The sequence below is a fragment of the Rhinichthys klamathensis genome, unplaced genomic scaffold (assembly GCF_029890125.1).
Source record: "Rhinichthys klamathensis goyatoka isolate OS25496 unplaced genomic scaffold, OSU_Roscu_1.1 h1tg000325l_1, whole genome shotgun sequence".
Classification (NCBI taxonomy): domain Eukaryota; kingdom Metazoa; phylum Chordata; class Actinopteri; order Cypriniformes; family Leuciscidae; genus Rhinichthys; species Rhinichthys klamathensis.
The window spans coordinates 1,949,420-1,968,539 of record NW_026606840.1 but is presented as its reverse complement, the minus strand read 5'-3'; the positions used below and the strand labels follow the sequence as shown (position 1 = coordinate 1,968,539).

General features: G+C 37.7%; 2 protein-coding genes across 2 annotated transcripts; one reads left to right on the top strand and one right to left on the bottom strand.

Annotated features, from left to right (window-relative positions):
* Nucleotides 1–1,815: 1,815 nt before the first annotated feature.
* On the bottom strand, nucleotides 1,816–12,685 carry sparcl1 (SPARC-like 1). The gene is made up of 11 exons (XM_056271779.1): nucleotides 12,519–12,685; nucleotides 11,634–11,689; nucleotides 10,630–10,692; nucleotides 9,342–10,304; nucleotides 8,287–8,377; nucleotides 7,863–7,984; nucleotides 7,554–7,674; nucleotides 4,582–4,718; nucleotides 4,201–4,349; nucleotides 2,360–2,508; nucleotides 1,816–2,028 (listed from the first exon to the last, which is right to left on the bottom strand). The coding sequence occupies exons 2-11, from the start codon at nucleotides 11,685–11,687 to the stop codon at nucleotides 2,000–2,002; spliced, it is 1,878 nt and encodes a 625-aa protein (XP_056127754.1). The 5' UTR covers nucleotides 11,688–11,689; nucleotides 12,519–12,685; the 3' UTR covers nucleotides 1,816–1,999.
* Nucleotides 12,686–15,836: 3,151 nt separating this feature from the next.
* Nucleotides 15,837–18,556, top strand: scpp1 (secretory calcium-binding phosphoprotein 1). Its single transcript, XM_056271781.1, is given in 10 exon segments — nucleotides 15,837–16,193; nucleotides 16,277–16,331; nucleotides 16,429–16,476; nucleotides 16,563–16,625; nucleotides 16,937–16,966; nucleotides 17,069–17,104; nucleotides 17,214–17,252; nucleotides 17,365–17,430; nucleotides 17,511–17,606; nucleotides 17,608–18,556. Coding segments are annotated over 9 exon segments (777 nt in total). The 5' UTR covers nucleotides 15,837–16,193; nucleotide 16,277; the 3' UTR covers nucleotides 17,953–18,556.
* The last annotated feature ends 564 nt before the right edge of the window (nucleotides 18,557–19,120 follow it).

Below are 19,120 nucleotides of genomic sequence, written 5' to 3'. Positions count from 1 at the left end.
ATTTATGTAGGCTATTAATGAGGACCGACCAAGAAATTTGACTTTAGAGACAATCGTTTAATCAAGAAGCATAGAAGATAATGATATCACAAAACATTGCTCTCATTAAGAATGTTTAATTAAGAGTTTTAATATTTGTTTTTCCCTCATTTATAAAAACAAACCTACAGAACAAGATATAGGCTACATTCCTCAGAAACTCCTACATCTAAATAATGGGAAATGCTGAAATGCATAGGCTATGCCAGACAACTATCTTACATTAGGGTTAGACAATCAGTTTTTCTAATTGGAAGAGAAGCTTTAAAGATTGATGAACTGATTTAATCTATTTGAAGACTAAATGAAATATTGATCACTTTATGTCTTCAATTTGAAGATGAATTAGTAAAATGCATTGTTCTTTTTTGGGTCGTGTCATACAGTAGCTTCCCTTTTTCCCTTAGCGTGAAGGCCTATAAATGATCAGCACAGTAAAACACATGCAGATGTTTCAGTGATTTCGAGTATTTCTATAGTCAACAGTAGGCTTATCGTTGGCTTGTCTTTAGCATTATCTTTGTTGTTCCACCACTGACCTCGATCTTTTTACTTTTCTCCAGAATCCTTCCTGCAGTTTTTTATTTAGACTATCTTCCTCTGAAATCTGAAATCTTAGCACCAGGTGATCTTATCAAACCTGACAGAGAGAATGTGCAGAAATGTGCATGCAAAATCCATAATCAAACTAAAATTATTCAATTCTTTTACTCTGCCTCAAAAAAAAAAAAAAAACTAACTTCTTGTGGAAATTCTGTTTTTGGGAGATACTGACACCAATACTCAAGAAAGACTGCGGTAAGGAGGAAATCAAATAGTTCAAAAGTGATTCCTTTTAAGTAGCCTATGAACTTCTTTTTTGTGCGTATTCCTTTTTCTTTTTTTTTTTTTTGGTCAAGTAGGCCTATTCATTCATCTTACAGAAAAGAAAAGAAAAGAAGAAAAACACAGAGCATTTGTCCATGCATCCACCAACAACTTAAGGGTCGCAGGAGCTTACAAGTGTCTCATACAGCTTTAGGTGACAGCTTTAATGATTTCCTAATCATTTTAGTACAAATTTCTGATTTTATGGAGTGCTATAAAAACTGATTAAATACAAGGTTATTCGAGATCATTGTTCTCAAATGATGAAGTACTCCATTGCATTGAGGCAGAGAAAACGTCCATGCATCAACTGCTCACACAGAAGTCATTGAATCGTGCTGCACACTTAGGCACACAGTTCTGACCGAAGTAATTTAATGACTTCCTAAGGGTTTGTTCCAGACACAGTTTTTTATTTGTTTTAATTACAGTGGTCATAACCCACACATTTCTTTTCCAAATACAGTAACCGTTGTAAGTGTGCATAACAAAGCTTCCAAGGCTTGTGACAGAGGACATAAAACTTGCTATGCAAATTGAACCGGAACTTTAATGATTTTAATGATTATCAGTTATCAATTTAAGGAAGTCATGGTTAAGATTTATTTTACATGAGCATAAAAAATGCTTGATGGATTAAAAAAATAATTCTTGATTCATTTCATTTAATAATTAATATAATTTGGAATAAATATGCTAACTGTTCAACAACAAGCACATAGAGTGGCATTTTTCTTCATTATCTGAAAAAAATTGGAAACATTTTTATAAAATCACTTTTATTTTGTTCTTTTATTCACTATGTAAACTTTTCCCTCACTGGAATGCATACAAAAACACTCAAACTAAAACTACACTTTTTTTATTTTATTTTTTTGGCTAAATCATTAACTATAGTTAATTTTATTAACCAACATGCTACACAATATAATGCATACAAAATAAAAGAGTTTTAGATATTCTTGTCCATCATGATCATTACACATTAAAAAAACTGTACCATTTCACTGAACAAACAGACCTCCAGGATTATCTATATCTTTCTTCAAAGAAAACACAACCTTCAGTTGCTCCTTTTGCAGCTCAGAGATGCTCAGAACAGCAGATTAGAATCCATATCCTCTGTAGGAAAGAAAATATAGAGAAAGTTGAAAAACCAACCTGGGTTGTTTATAAAGTTTTGGATTCATTTAAAAAGTGTGCATAAATACTGCATTTAAAAAGAATGAATAAATGGTAAAAATGGTAAATGGACTGCATTTATATAGCGCTTTCACAGACCCAATGGCCACCAAAGCGCTTTACATATAGCCTCACTTTCACCCATTCACTCACTCATTCATACACCGACGGCGGGAATAATACATTTATTATTGTATGTAGATACATACATTTAATAATACATTTATAACTCCTTGAGCTGTTTAAGGCAAGGCCTTTAAAATCATCCTACCTTCTTTAATGCCAAAGCAGCTGCACCACTCTTTGAAGGAGACTAGTTTGTCCTTGTCAGCATCACACTTTTGGAAAAAGACAGAGGTGCAATGCTCCATGGGAACCAGGGGAACGCGCAGAGGAGCCAGCTCAGAGTGAGAAAGAATCCTGCAACAGTATTATAAATATCCACTGGTGAAACAATCATGAATTAGGTATTTGTCATGAGGACAAAAATGAATTAACAGAAGACAGACGAAAAAACTTGTAATTAACATACATACTTCATGTCCACACTGTTCAATGGGCTTCTATATATAACCACATGGGTTCTTGACTTTATGCTATATGGCAAAAAGGTTCTATATAAGGAGAAATGTCTTAAATGATTACATAAATACTTTTGTGTTTGACAGGTTTTTTTGTTTTTTTATTCTAGAGACAAAGTATGTTTACGACCTGTTTAATTCATGAAATTGAATTACAATTAAAATGTATACAATAACAAAATTAATAAAAACTAAATCCATAAAAAGATCCCATGATGGGTGCCTGACAAAACCCTTCAGGTTCTGTATAGAACCTTTTCTTTGAAATCACAAACCAACACAAGATTCTTAAAACTGCAGAGTGTAATTTTCTTATATCCAAGCAGGGCTTGACTAACACCCGCCAAATGCGGCTGGATTTCAGCGGTGGTGTGTAACGCAGTCACTCCTACTAGCAACTTTGGCAACTGATTTTATATAATATACATTTTTTTCAATTGTAGTCTTTTAAAAAGGCATCTGAAATAATAAACTAAGTGCAATCTAGTGTTGTCAAAAATATAGTTTTTTCGCTACATATCGATGCTGAAATATCTGAAACTCTTCTGCAGAATATATAAACAATATACCAGCTGCGCGTTCTCGCTCTCTAATCTCTCTGACAGCGAGTGACACACAAAGCCTTGTCCCTGTACTCACTGGTTTAATTTGCTCCAGATGAATATTGTTGGTGTTACTTACAGGGCTTGAATTTTGGCATGGGATTGCGCGTATTGAGCATAATTTTACTCATTCCTGCAGATTTTGTGCTCACACACAAAGTGTGTGCAGTGCACATAAAGACACATATTGGCTATATAAAACAGTTTAATGGGTACATTCGTCACATCTTAAAGTGACAGCAGCCTAATATACCTGCTGCAAAATGAGATCATTTTTTAAATATCTCTATGGCAGATTTTTCCTGGTATCGATGTCAAAATTGTGGCCAGTGAAAATGCTAAGTGGCTAGAAACTTTGGAAAACCACTAGCCACAGTGGGGGGTGAGAAAAAAAGTTGATGTCATGCCCTGTAGTGTAATACATCTATAAGTAATTGATTCACAGGCAGATTTTCCCCAAAAGCACACACTGCAGCTTTAAGGCCTCTGTCTCAAAGGCTGACCACTGACGTTGTGGAGGATACTGGCGCTGAGTGTTTCTTTTTCTATAAATGTCCCTCAACCACATCCTCACACCAGCTAAAAATATTACTGAACCTCCTGTATGAGTAAGTTCAAATTAGAATAGTCTCAGCCTCAGACGTCTTGCCCACGAACTGCTCATGAACCATTCACAAATGCACTCCAAAATGGCAAGCATTTCCCAAAATCGCACTGATCTGATTGGATAGCTTTCAGGAGTCAGGGTGCAGATATTTTTATCAGTCTTTTAGCACAGCGTCTGGCTCTGCAAGACTGGCATTTAACAGCCAATATAAATGTCAAGTGAATTTGTCAACTTCGTTTACAGAGATAATTGGGCTTTCCTCTTTATGATAAACAAAACAATATTGCAAGACGAAATTTGTACAGAACCTCAGCCACCCCACCTGTCTGAAGGATGTTGGTCCATTTGTGCAAACTGCCAGTGCACTGGATAGATGTACATGTTGTAGTTCTTCTCAAAGTCCTGCTGTAGAAGCTCGACGGGGTGATCGCCTGCATGAAGACGCCTCTCGCTCTCATAGATCTTCTGAACCTGTTGAGCAGAGCATTCATCATCTGTCATTCGTTCACATTTGATGGTTTAGATACAGTCAAGAGCTATTTTCCAAAGTAGTACATCTACGTTTATTTTTTTACTGTCAGAAGTTGGGGAGCTTAGTGAAATTTGTCTCCAGTTCCTTGTCTTAAAACTACTATTTGTCTCTTTAGGAGACATGCGATATCTAAATAAATAACCGTCTGTCCAGTATCCCTTATAGACATACCCTGATTCTTTGTTTAGCTGTGAGAAAGCCAGGAGACATGGAGTCGTGCTCGTATAACTGCAGAAGCACGTTCTTCAGCCAATCCCGCATACGCAGCGGGAACTGCACCAGCTCTGACTCTAGACATGGAGCAATAACTGCCAGGAGAAATAAAAATAGACAAAAATGAAACAAAAGAAGATATATAAAGTGCAGAGGTGGTCAAACTTAAATTGGTTACATTTGGTTGCGGGGCCAAAAGTGGCCTTGTATCCAACTATATTAACCCTTAAACGCATACCTCAGGTCTTTAGTTACCCAGGACGTCATCACTACCCCCCTCCGCATTTATTTTTTAAAGTTAGACATCAACCTTCTTTATTGATCCGGGAAGTTCGAATCTGTGATGGCTATAACTCCAGTTAAAGCAACACCAAGTAACTTTTCCTCAGCGGTCACCCTACAGGTTGGAAACAGAATTGTCCATTACTGCTGTCGTAAATAATTTAGCCTACCGCAGCCTACTGTCGCACGCGCACGCTCGCTGTTTATCCAGCACCGGCTTTGGAATCAACAATGGCAGACATCCCAACCTGCAAGAAGTAATTTCAGGGAGGTCTATCTTGGTGACTGGATTGTTGACGGGGGGTGGCGGCACACTCGCAAGGTCTCTCGCTCTCTCCCTCTCTGCCGTGCTCGCGCTATGTATGTTATGCGCGCAGTATGTTCTGTCTCACATGCGCGCTCTAGATTCCGAGAGATTTGAACTAATTTGCGGGCATCAGGGAGACGCTATCAATATGCGGGAGACTCCCAGGCCACAGACAATTTGAGGAAGTGGTAGGGGAAGTGACGTATGCCGTAAAGCAGTCGAATTTTGTAGTTCTTTTTGTGCTCGGGTTACTACCCGAAACCCGAAGTTACATAGTGCAAGTAAAAGCGATACAGACCACGTCAGGCTATGGCAGACGTGTCATTTAACCTATTGTAAGTCGATGTACCATCACAAGGGTCTTGGAAATATATTATGAAGGTTGAAAAACTACATAGTGTTACTTTAAAGGTGCTCTAAGCGATGGCACGCGTTTTTTAGGCCAAAGCATTTTTTGTCACATACAGCAAACAACTCCTCACTATCTGCTAGCTGCCTGTCCCCTGAACACACTGTAAAAAAAAATGCGGTCTCTGTAGACACCCCAGGCTCCATAAAAGGCAACAAAAACAAACTGGGCCAACCCACACCACAAAAAAAATAAACAGTGTTCCAGCCAATAACCGACAAGAAGGGTTTGGGGGGTTAGTGCGCGTACACATGAAGGGGGTGTGGAGGAGAGAGAAGCATGAAGAGGGAAGTTAGAATTATATTCTCTTTAAGTTTGATATGGCCGACACACGACCAAAGAGACGACGTTCCGATGAACAAATTGCAAAGAAGAGGGAAAAGGATAAGGAACGCGCGGAGTCCCGAATTTACATTGGAAAAGCCTTCGAAAGGTGGCGAGAACTCCGCCGGCAGAAGGGCTTCCAATCCGACATTCAGGTAACGGTCTCTGTTTTTGCTGGGCAGGTAAATCCATTTTTTGTTTTTCTAAATGGACGTTCATGTTCGCCTAACAAACATAAGGGAGGGGGAGGGGACGGGATGAGGAGGAGGGAGGGTCTAGCTAGCCTCCGTTTTGTTTTTTTACAATACTTCGAACGTCAACAAGAAGTGACGACACCCAACATCGCTTAGAGCACCTTTAAGCACGGACCGCATTTCTTTATATTTGAGTCCAAGTTCAAACACTATGAAACGCTCCATTAACGGAGCTCTGAAACACTGGCAGCGGGACATTAAACAGGAGGATTTCTGCCCGAGCTCACATCAGGTTTTGCGTGGGAACGCAAATATCTTTGCGAGGGAACGCAAAAGATTTGGGGAAAAAAAATTCTCCCATACCAAATTCTTTTTCACCAGAGATCCACCCGTGTTATAGAATTGGGTCGCTAAAGACCCGAATGTGTAATAATTATTTGAGAAACATTTATGCAATTATACATTTAAGGGTTAAAATGTACATTAAAAAAAAAATTAGATATACATAAGTGTATAGAACTTATGATATTAAATTAAATGGAAATATTAAATAGTAATACTAATATGGATAGCTCAGAAAAATTTTCTAGATTTTTATTGCAGACTTTGGTGTCTTGCTAAACCAAAATGTAATTTTGTTGACATTGTCGAGATCTCTTTGGAAACTACATCTAAAACACAAATGCGTACATCTCTTCAGACACAATATTACTAGGGGCTTTTTCTAATGAAAAACATGGGTTGCTAAAATTATTAAAGCTGCAGTCGGCAAGTCTGGCAGATTGAGTGGATTTAGGAACATTTTTAATGTTTACAACTCTCATGCCCCTCCCCCACTATCAACGGATACCCTCCCACCGAGTTTGTGCTCGTCAGTGCGTGTGCACCAGGTTATCTGTGAACGCGCCCGTCTCATCAGCATCCATCAACACCATGGAGTATTTGGAGGTATGCTGTCCTGGCTAATCTACCGATAGATTGCAATTGCTGACGTCATTTATACTCTAAATGAGCTTACTTGATTTTCCGCCATCACTCTTCGTTACTGCGCGAACTTCCGCGAACTTCAGGCGTGTGCATGCCATGTGATTGTAACGTGCGCGAGGGGTGGCGTGTGCCCGATCTGTGATTGACAGTCAGATCTCACACCCCCCTGCGCTGATTGGACCCGATGATCCGGGAGCGGTGGATTTTTGCAAAACAAATAACACGCTCCAGGTGGAGTTAGAAGCTCGGGTTTTTTTCTAAAACCACTTTATTTATGTTGTTCTGTCAGATTATAGTGTCGATTTCACTGAATATGATCAAAAAAATGTTGCCGACGGCAGCTTTAATCACATTAGCATCCCTGCCAACCACATTTTACATCGCATGTGCTAACAATTCAAATAAGCATGTCAGAAGTGTTTCTTACATTTGCAGGACCCAGAGTAGTCCAGGTGAAGTCTGTGGCCTATTTTGGTCCCGTCAAGGCTACACTTGGTGGCAAAGAGCTGACAGGATGTGTCATATGTCTTATTGTCAGTTCCGCAAACCTAAAGTGAAGATGTCCCGATGCCAACAGCTTATTATTAGCAAATGTTATTATGCTTTTTTATTTAATCAATATATGTTACTTAAAGGTTTAATCAGTAATGAAATAAATATTTGGAAATAAAGCCCTTTTATTGTAATCAGTTGAATTAAAATTAACAGATTAATTTGCAAGATAACACATACTTACATTGTCAAAATCATTTACACTGGGAGGACATTCTGACGGCTCCTGACACACACAGACGGGCTTGTTCTCATCGTTCATTTTGCATGTCTTTCCTCTTTTACACCGAAAGTTCTCACAGGGGTCTGGATAAAACAATGAAAGAATGTGCAAATATTCTATAAAATACTGTGTATCCTCAATTCAGGCATCACTGCTGCGTTAAAAAGGGTCTCAAAGAGACATCTAATAAAGGTTATATATAACCACCCTGTAAAAAAGTGCCAACATTCCTTTGCATCTGTTGGTTTGGATAGAGCATAAACCAGGGGCTAAGGCTCTCATTGACTTCTTAAGCCAGGTCGGTTTAACAGGCTGTTAAAGAAAAACTCTGCTCAGCAGATTCCTAATAAGAATTCGGCGCTATGGAGACAGAAACAACACTCACCAGCTGGCTCCCCCTGTCTGCTGGGCCGAATGTCAGGGTAAAGCTCCATAGTGGCCCTAATCTGTACAGGATTCATCCCCACCAAACGAGTCTGTAAAGAGGCACAACCAATTTTTATTTGCAAGAGCAATATATCAAACACATTTGAACTAGTACACCTGCTTTTCCATAGAAGCTGTTTTCCTGTGAATGTGTGAGACTTCCGATTCATTGCCGCTATATGGTAAACTAGTAGAATAAGAAAGTGCAGTAAAAGGTAAAACTATTTCCACACACAAACCAGATAATTATGATGTCGATAATGAATTAAAACAATAAGACAACAAATTCAAGTTTAAAACTGGAAGCGGTTGACAGTGTTAACAAAAGCAAATGTGACATGAAAACGCGAACTTTAACTTGTTTTTGGACTCTTTGAGCTCTTTTATCTTGACTCATCTTTTGGCACATTCGGGCGGGACTAAAATCATTGAGAAGGTCTGGTAATAATTACTTTACCCCACCACTCTAATCCCGTCCGAATAGGGCTTTTCACGGGATTCGTACCCGAGCGTACCTTAGTAGCCTACGTCAGACAACAGAACATATGGAGCTGGTTAAGTGATGCAAACTCCAAAATATATTCGTTTACAAATCATGCACTATGGAAAAAAGTGTTTTGAGGTCATAACTTAATTGTGCAAGGAGCCATGTGAAAACAAGTCTTTATTATAACTAATCAGTGGACATTTCACAACAGAACTGCCGACTATTGTGTTTGAGGTCAAATCAGCAAGAATATTGTTTTCACTGAATAACAATGACGTAAATAATGTAAATGCTTATGGCGTGAATAGCATGTTAAACCGTTTGCAGTGTTTGGTGAATTTATATTTAAAACTACTTAAGTGGGCAAATAATAATTCATTTGAAATGAATTTCAAATCTACAAAAAGCACATATAAATATATAAGCTACCAGGGGCTTGTCAAAGCTTACAGTCTGGTTGTATTAATCTAGAAAATCACACGTTTTATATTTTTATAATAACAATGTATGTGTTATGCATTTGGTACCCATTTCCTATTCTTCTTTTTGGATTTAGGCTCTGTGTTTTCAGTGGGCTCCGCCACTTTTTCTGGGTCTTGCCTCTGTGCACGTTCCTCATTGGCTTCCATTGCACTGGCTTGGTCACTCTGCATCTTCTCCAGCTGCTGGTTGTTTCGCTGCTTCTTGGCTTTGGCCTTTCCATGTGTATTGCTTTCATTCTTCTGCTTCTTCTTCTCTTTCTTTGCCTTCTTGCCACTAGAAAGAATAGTGGTCTCAGGTTCGATGCTGCCCTTCTCATCCTGTTGATCACTCTTCTTTTTTTCATTGTCATTCTCGGAGTCTTGAAAAGGCTCTTTCAGCTCATCTTGTGTTTGCTCTGCTGGCACTTCCCGTTCCTCTGCAATGTTCCCTGGGTCGTTGATGGATTGCAGGGAATCATAGTCCATTGTGGCTGTGGGGATCACATCTTCGATTGTTTCCGCCACATCTTTTTCCATAGTGTTGATGGTTGAAGCTTTGGTCTCCTCTAGCTTGATGGATAGTGGCTGTGACGCATCACGGTCAGCTGCATAGTCCAAATCCATTGGTATTTCTGACTCAGTACTGCTGTCGGTCTCATTTGCATCCTCACCTTCACTCTTCTCAGTTACATCTTCATTCTCCATTGTAGATTCTCCCTTTTCCTTTCCCTCCTCCTCAGTCTCCTTAACTTCTTTGTCTTTTTCTGGACTGTCATCATCACCTTCATCCTCCTCCATGGTTTCCTCCGCCTCCTCTGAGACCTGCAGGAGTTGAGTCAGTGCCTCCTCACTTAGGAGCAAAGGTGTATTCTTCTCACCACCCTCTGAACCTTCAAGCTCTTCTGCCCCCGCTTGCTTCATCTCCACATGGCTTTCCTTCTCTTCACTCATGTCCTCATCCTGAGAGCTGGACTCAAAAGGCAGAAATGTGGGCAGAACTCCATCCTTACTGTCAAGAAGCTTCACTGACTTAAAAAACAAAATCAAATGTTTTTTAAGTACATATACCAGATTGAAAACATTTAAGACAGTAAATTATATTTACAAAATATACAAAAAAAATTAAACGATTCCTGATTGAATTCGGTTGAGTGAATAATTCAATGACTCGTTTATAAAGAAAGTCAGTTGTTTTATTCCTTAATGCATTATTTTTTAAACGGATTTACAAATGATTAAAGAGTCACTGAAAAAAAAAACATGCAAACAAATATAAAATTACACAAAGAGTAAAAAGTCCTCAAATTCGAGAATTAACTGTTTATATATAAAATTCTAACTTTTTAAGGATCACCTGCTCTTGTGGAGTTGGGTTGTTTTTGACATGCTGATTTTTTCCATGAGGCTTACTTTGTACCTAAAAAAAAAGAGGGGGAAAAAAGCAACTTAGCCTTTTTGTTTTGGTTTATGAAAGTTAAGGCTAAGCTGTCAAAGAGCTTTCATCTCACCATGTCCAGGTGGCAAAAAGTGGTCACATTTTTTTTTTTTTTTTTTTTTTTATAGTTTGCAATAGATGTGCCACACATGCACACATTACCGCACGTGATGTTCGCTGCTATCTTTACAGAACCAACTGTATTTACCCAGACAACAATCTTGTTTCAGCTGCACGACTCATACAATTATACATATTGCTTTTCATGTAATCTCCTTCCAACTTAATTGTTTGAGATTATCTTTTCCAAACCGCTCTCTTCATGTTCTAATTTCCTGGAGGAATGCAGATATTATTTCAGAGAAGTATTTTCTTTCATACCCTGATAAGCAACTAATGTCGAGAGTCCACTTACATTACATTCTCCTAGCTGAATTGCAAAACATGCCTCAGTCTTATGATTTAAGCGAGGCATTTTGTCATTTTAAAGCTACACAATTATCCTATCACCAACCTTGGGACTGTGGGATTGATTTACTGCCCAGCAGAACTCCATTTAAGAGTTAGTCCACTCCCTTTCCAATCCCAAGAGTAAGGCAATAGAAAAATATATAGCTATGTTTGTGATTAGCTGTGTCAAACCCTCTCGGTTGACCCTGGTCATATATAACAACAGATTTCATTACTGCTCACAATGTTCCCTATCTATACACTTGATATCATTTGATTGGCTTTCTAAAAGCTCCTTTTCTCAAATTCCCAGTACACATACTTGCTTTTTGAACTATGTTCTTGGAAACGTCTTTTGTTGGTGTTTGATTCCATTTGGTTCTTTGACCTTTGGACATGATGCTGTAGATTCTGATGAAGAGAATTATTATATAAATGAATGTTTGTGCTGAATGTTTGGATATTTTACTTACATAAGCAGCCAGTGCAGAGACCAAAAAGCAGAATAGAAACAGGTCTTTCTTCATTTCTAGAAAATAAATAAATAAATCAAACAAACATAATTTGTATGGATGTCACCACAGTCCTGTGTCCTATCTTAAAACTTCCTGAAAAACTTGAAGTGACATGATCTTCCCATTCCCTATTCTTTTTATCTAAGAATTCTTCTTTACTGCCCTCTGGGCCGTTCTCACACAGGGTTCAGAGTTCTCCATCTGTATGCTGGACGTACCCCTGCCATGACACCCCGGCATAAATCAGCCACCTCAGTTGCCGTGGCAACAGGGCCCAAGAGATGAGCCCCGCTCAAAAGTCACATTCAAAGTCCGGAGGGGCAAAGCAAACATCGGAAGCTACTAGACTGGAAAAAGAGTTGACTAAGTACACAAGCTTTTTGCCTCCTGCACAGAGACAATATGCCCATTATAGGCCATGTTGATGTGGACAATGGCTTGGGTGCAATGGTATGAACTGAAGATACTGCTCTCCTGAAGATGATAAATAACTTTTCGTTATTTAATAAAATGTCTTTTTTTTAATAAACCTGTAATATTCAAGTTTAAGAAGAAATGCAAAGAAAACTTCTCAACAATGACTTAAATTATTTGTATGTGCATATTTTAATTCCCGAATATTTAGCATATAAAATACTTAGAAAACGTACAAAAATAAATAGATTCAAGTTGTACTCTCTCTATAGCAATTAAAAAATGCAAATAAATGGCAATATGTATATTCTTAATGATGACACCAACATGATTTGCTTGTTTTTTTTTTTTACACTACCTTATTATTTCAGAAGTGATCCTTCAGTTAATTCAATTACAGTAACAAGAAATTGGAAATTTGACACTTACCTGAGCTGTGAGGTTGCCGGTAGAAATGGGAGGAATCTTTAAATTCCACGTTGCAGAAAGTTACCGAGAGGCAGTCAGTCAAAGTACCTCTGACTCCCTTATGCCTCCCCCTCAGCACTGTACATCAGATTCCATTCATCTGCACTGGGCCACAAAGAGAGACAACCAACTGAAGCTTCACAGGGGGTGGGGTGGGGTGAAGAACAGAGAGATGGAGAGTGACACCAAAAAACACCGTAATACTTTGAACTAACTTTCCATTTTATTACCAGTTTTGGATTACATTTTTTTAACATTTTCTTTTAAAGGAGTCATAATGTGCAATTTTCACTTTTCCATGAGAATCAATGTATGTTATGATTGACTAACGATTATACATTGGCCGGGATGCCGATATTCAAAAGTGAAGCGTTTGTTTACCCCAGGGTTCTTAAACTAGCCAACGTGCACGCGCACTCAAATACGAGATTTCAATTTCTCCCCCGACTTGACGTCAAGACGGGGCCGGATATACCATATATGGACACCGCAGAGGAGGCCCGCCCTGCCCCTCTCCCCATCATATTCAGTCAAGAAAGATGCAGAAACGTAGTGCACACGTGAGTTGCTCTGTGGTTGACTGTCATAATCCACATTCTAATGTTTTTTCTTTACCCAAAACTGACCAAACTACCAGGGACCAGTGGATGAAATTTATTTTTAATGACGCTGTTCCAACAACCATCTCAACTTGGTCAACGTTAGGTGTCTGCGCTAAACATTTCACAAAAGAATCTTTTACAAATTTGGGGCAATATCAGGCGAAGTTGGCATCGAAGCTACGTTTGGAAAAAAGGTGCCATTCCAACAATCAGGGACTTGCCTGAATTTGAAACTGTAAGACTGTGTTTTTATTACTATATTTTGTGTAACAAACAGCAGCTAACTACTAATGCGGTTAATGTATGTGATGTAAACACGGGGAATGGACTCTACGAATGCTAGTCACATCTTTCCACTTTGTTTTACACTACAGTAACGTTAGCTATTATTTAATATAATCGTATATAATATAACAATGACAACATATCATTGTATTGATTTTTTTTTTATATATATATAATAGATAAGGATAGATAAATTTAAAAAACAGTCAAGAATTAATAAACATAAAGAAAAACATAACGTTACATGTCTGCAGATGAAAATGATTAAATATCTAAAAAACCACAACGTCAAAAAAGGCAAAAACAACACATTATAGCAAACGTTAATCTCTATAACCACTGTAAGCTAAAAATAAAGTAGACTACATCTCCGTTAATGTAATCTACATTAAATTAAAGCTAAACTTATGTGGGAGAAAATAGCAAAAAACGTTTTAGCTCGTTACTGATGTTAATGTATGTCTCAGTCAAAAAAATTGTCTTTACCATTCAGAGACATGTTGATGTAGACGTCCTTCAATTGACTGTTGTTCCTCTTCCGTTTCCAGCTCTGGTTCAGAGTCTGGCTCAAACATATACGGTTGAATCCCGTAGGTCGCGGCCAGGTCGGGTTCATTCACAACTTGTGCCATGATCTCATTTTGGAATGATATGCTGAAGTTACCTGCGGTGTCAAGCCCCCTCCTTCCTGCCACCAATCAACGCGCCCCTCATTTGCATTATTAAAATGACCGTCCACGACAGCCAAAACCTCGCATCAGATCTCGCGAGACAATAATGCATTCAGAAATAAGGGTCAAACGAGCTCTGTGTTTATTTTTTTCCAATTTTTCTTTTTTAGAAGGGCATGAAATGACTATAATAGAGCGTGGGTATCAAAGTTAATACTACATTATGACTCCTTTAACAGTCTAGTTGTGCTCTTCCAAAATAGTTAATAAATCTATGGGGGAAACAAAGAAGAAACCCTGCTGGTACTTGACAGATTGTCACATCCATTTGAGCAGCCCAGGGACAAGGAATTTTGACATTCAAAGCTACAAGCAGATATTAAAAGCCATCTGTAGATGGCGCCAAGTGCTTTTGCAGACCTTGAAAAGTTGCCAACTGGTTGTGATCAGCGTGTTTTATTAACCGTGCACCCATTTTGATTACAGAGCATCAGTTTATTTAGGTTTATTTAAATAAAAATTACACACACGTGTTGGGTTTTCATGTTTTATGGGGACTTAGATATGTTTTTGTACTGTACAAACTGTATATTATATCCCCAAACCAACACATCTTTTTTTTTTTTTTTTTTTTTTTACATTTTCAAAAAACATCACGTAGTATGATTTATAACCCGTTTTCCTCATGGGAATACAACAAAAAAAAGAATTTCTGATATTGGCATCTTTGTGGGGACACTTCCCCATAATGTGGGGTTTACCTGAACCACACACACACACGTCTGGTTCGCTATCTTTGTGGGGACTCTCCATCGACGTAATGATTTTATACTGTACATACTGTATATTCTATCCCACACACACACAATTTAAAGAACTTTATTGATCAAAGAAAACTGCAATGTATCATCCCGGTTTATGTTATAATTATATATTTTATATATACATATATCTTGATTTTGTGTTTGTGATCAAATAAAAATGTGAAGTAATTTAAAAGATTGCATTCTACACTACAAAACAGCTTGACAGTTTTAACAATAACAATCAACCTTAACTATTCTGGAAATCTAATAATAATAATTCTCTCATGATAATAAATCTCTTTTTAAGTTAGATCTCTTAAAATATTAGAGTAGACCCTTTCTCTCACTTATCTTTGTCCCATCTACCCTTTCCACATTCACCTTTCTCAGGAAATCTAATTATAACTGCAAGCAAATTCCACTTAAATTGCAAGAGCTGCATATTCATTAGTGAACCACTGTGCACTGTTTTATATTTCCTCTGCTCCGTTATCAGCAAACATCTCGGAGCACAGCTCTATGTGGGTTTTTGGGTACACTGCAATGATTAAATGAGTAAAATTGTGAGGAATGTTCGTAAAATGGAAATATTCCACTCTCCACCAAGACAGGAAAAAAACCCCCAAAAAAACAGCAGCACTCCAAATATGGAGCTCCAGGAAGTGGTGATGTAATTAATTTAGCCAAAGAAATTAAAAAAAAAGTATGGGATGTCAATATAGGATTATTTTATACAAGCATAAACTATTACAAACAAATTGCACCATTTCTTGTTTTCAATAATTTATCCATAAGGTGCATAATAAACAGAATTTATATTAGGTATACACAGTTACTGCTTGTCTATGAAGAAATAGGAGGTTGGAATGCTCTCATTATGGACTTCCGGTCCCAGTGTGGGACCAGACTGTACTCTTACTTAGTATTTAGAGGCCACACACCCTATAGTTTAGCATCCTAAAATAGACAAGTACAGGAGAGGAAGTTTGGGTGAGCGCACACTGTAGTGTGTCATCGCATTATGTAAACATTCTTGCTGTGGCACTCTCATTTTCTTGTATCCCAGCTTGAGTTAATGTGCGCCCACAGTAATCTGAGTGTTGGCGAGCAGGAAGTGATGCTGTTACCTTAATGAAGAGTCAACCTGTTAAATAGCGCTTTCTCTAGACATTCCATTAAATTCAGTCTATAGCTTCAGCTGTAAACACTTGTTCATTTAGTCGATCTCCTCTGCTTTCTTGGACTTTGCATTTGGACTAAAAGAAGAGCAAGGTAAGGTCCTCAAACCCTATTTATTATTTTTACGCAAAAAGGTTTCAAGAACTCTTAAAACATAACAGATTTTTGTATTTCAGAATGAAACCTGCCATACTGATTCTATGTCTGCTGGGAGCAGCCTATGCTAATCCAGTGAGTATGCAGAGAATAACCTAAAAAAGCATTTAAATGGTCTTTCCGTACATTTCAAGGAGTAAAGATTTTTCCTTCTTTGAATTACATCACACAGATCTTGCATAAAATGGCTATGGAGATGATTCAACATGCATCCAACTCTGTAAGTGATGCTGGGTTTCATTTCAAGAAACTGTGTGTTAACTTTAAGAGTGCTTTAAGTAAATCTGTTCTTATAATCTTTTCCAGTCGGAAAGCTCTTCAATATCTGAATCCTCCGACCAGAGTAATACCTCAGAACCTTCAGAAGAGGTACGCTTCCAGTCAAATTCCATGCCATGTGCAAAAATAAACTTAAATTTGTATCTGGACGGAGAGACAGCTGTGTACGTCTTCACAGTATGACAAAAGAGTTCTCTCACCTGATATCATATAGGAGAATATTTGTATTTGCTCATACCAAAAATATCCAACTGTATAGGCTACTAATGCATGCATGTAATGCAAAAGTTCTGCTGTGAAAAACCAGAGAAAAAAAAACTTGGATTTAGACTTTTAATAGTATTTGCCTTTATGAGGTCAAACAATATTAATTTATATAAAATTACATTTTTATTTTACAGAAGTCTAAGGAAAATGCCTCCGACAGCAATGTAAGTGCAAAGACTATTAGGCATGTCAACAAATTTAATGGCTATACTAAATATATTTCAGTTAAGGATACAGACTCACTTCAATTTCTGTTTTCTTGACAGAGCTCAGAATCGCTTGAATCTGACTCGGATGAAACGGTATAAATAATAATTACTGTTCATATCTTTTCACAAATTTTCAAAACCACTAAACAGATGAATATGACTGAAAATTTCAACCTTTTTTATATATAATTTTTGTTTCAAGATCTCTAAAGAGAGCGAAAGCCATTCCGTGGAAAGCCTGGTAAGTTATGTTGCTCTAATCTAACAACAAAGAAAAAGCTCTAAAGCCTATACATTGCATAGAAATGGATTCTCTGTTTATACGGTCCTATGTTTTATCTATGCTTATTTAGATTGGAAAAAGCGAGACTGCACTGACATCGGATAACACTCAAAGCAGTAAAGAGAATGTCCGTAGGGTAAGGAACATCGAATTGTATGCATCAAACAAAATGTGTGGTTACACTAGATTAATGACCATCATGATGCATTCATACAGGGCTGGATCTACACCCTCAAATGGGTCCATACAAACAACAGCAACAAAGTGGAAGCGACCAGCCAGCCAGACATCAAATCCACTAGTGATGTGTCAAAAAAAAAGCGAAAGCAGTGAATCAAGTGAAAGCCAGGAAACAGTTGTTCTGAGCACAAAGGAAGAGAATAACGGTGCCGACACAAGTGAAAGCACTGAGCACAGTCATAGTGTTGAAGGTGCTGAGTATAGTACAAGCAACAGCAGCAGCAGCAGCAGCAGCAGCAGCGAAAGCACTGAGTCCAACAGCAGTGCAGTGGAGAGCGAAAGCCGCTCAACTGAGTGCCCTCCCGGGGCTGACAGCCAAGAATGTGACAGCGAGGAAGACTTTCCTCAGGATATCGGTGATGATGGTGCAACCGACCCTTTCAATGGCTTCCTAATGCCTGATTTCACTGAGCCCTAGCAGCAGTTTAAGACATGATCGTCTGACTCAATGCTCTGATATCTGCAAGTGGAAATCCCAGGAATATTAAAATGGGAATGTTCTAAGGAAAATATTTTAAGGACGGTATGTAAGGAAATTGATGTAATAGTAATATAAACCGTTAAATAAATGTTAATAATAACATTTTTTTAAGGTACCTCAGTCTAGATCATTCTTAACTTAAAATTAAAAATATATTATAGGCATACGTTGATATTTAGTTTTTATACTTTACCATATTGTTAACACTTTACAGTCTCATTTGTTAACATTAGTTAATGCATTAACAAACATGAACTATAAATGAGCAAATATATTCTTACGGCATTTATTTACCCTTATTAATGTTTATTGACAGTGCATTAACTAGTGTTCATCTTAAAAATGTATTAAAATTGTAAAATTCTTGTATTGTTCATTGTTAGTTCATGTTAACTAATGCAGTTAACTAATGTTTAACAAACGAAAAGTTATTGCAAAGTGTCACCGAATTGTGTGCAGAATGTTTTTTTTATTATTATTTATAGATTTTATAGTCATTTATTTTTACTGTTGGTATTAACCATTTTCAAATAAAGTAAAGAAAAAGTATGCCGTTGTTTGCACGAGTGCTGTTTTCCCCCAGTTTTAATACATTTTTAAGATAAACATGCTCTTCATGCTAAAAAATTACAAACGCAAGCACCTCCACATTCATAAAATGAAAGAGTTTCCCTAATGCAATCCAAGAGTAATTACCAACTTCATTGCCTAAAATTTCACAGATTTAGCTCATACCTTTGCAAAAGCATGCCTAAACATTAAACAATAAAAATGTGTATAGAGAGCTGAAATGACTTGTGTAAAATTAAGCAATGAAAGAGCTCTTTCAGCTGTAAGGAATATTGTAACAATTATGTGTGTGATTGACTTCTATTTACAAGTAATATATCATGTCTGTCAAACACATGTCATTACTGTTTTGATACCACAAGATGGTGGCAAACTTTAAAGAACAGAGGTGGGGTTTCCCTAGGAAGAACATCATGAACTCACACAAACATTACACACTGAGCGGGACTTTCTGCTGTTTCATGTGTGCTGCTTTTGGCAGAGGGATAAAGATTCCAGAATGAGGGTTTAGACATTGTACGTTTGTTAATTACTG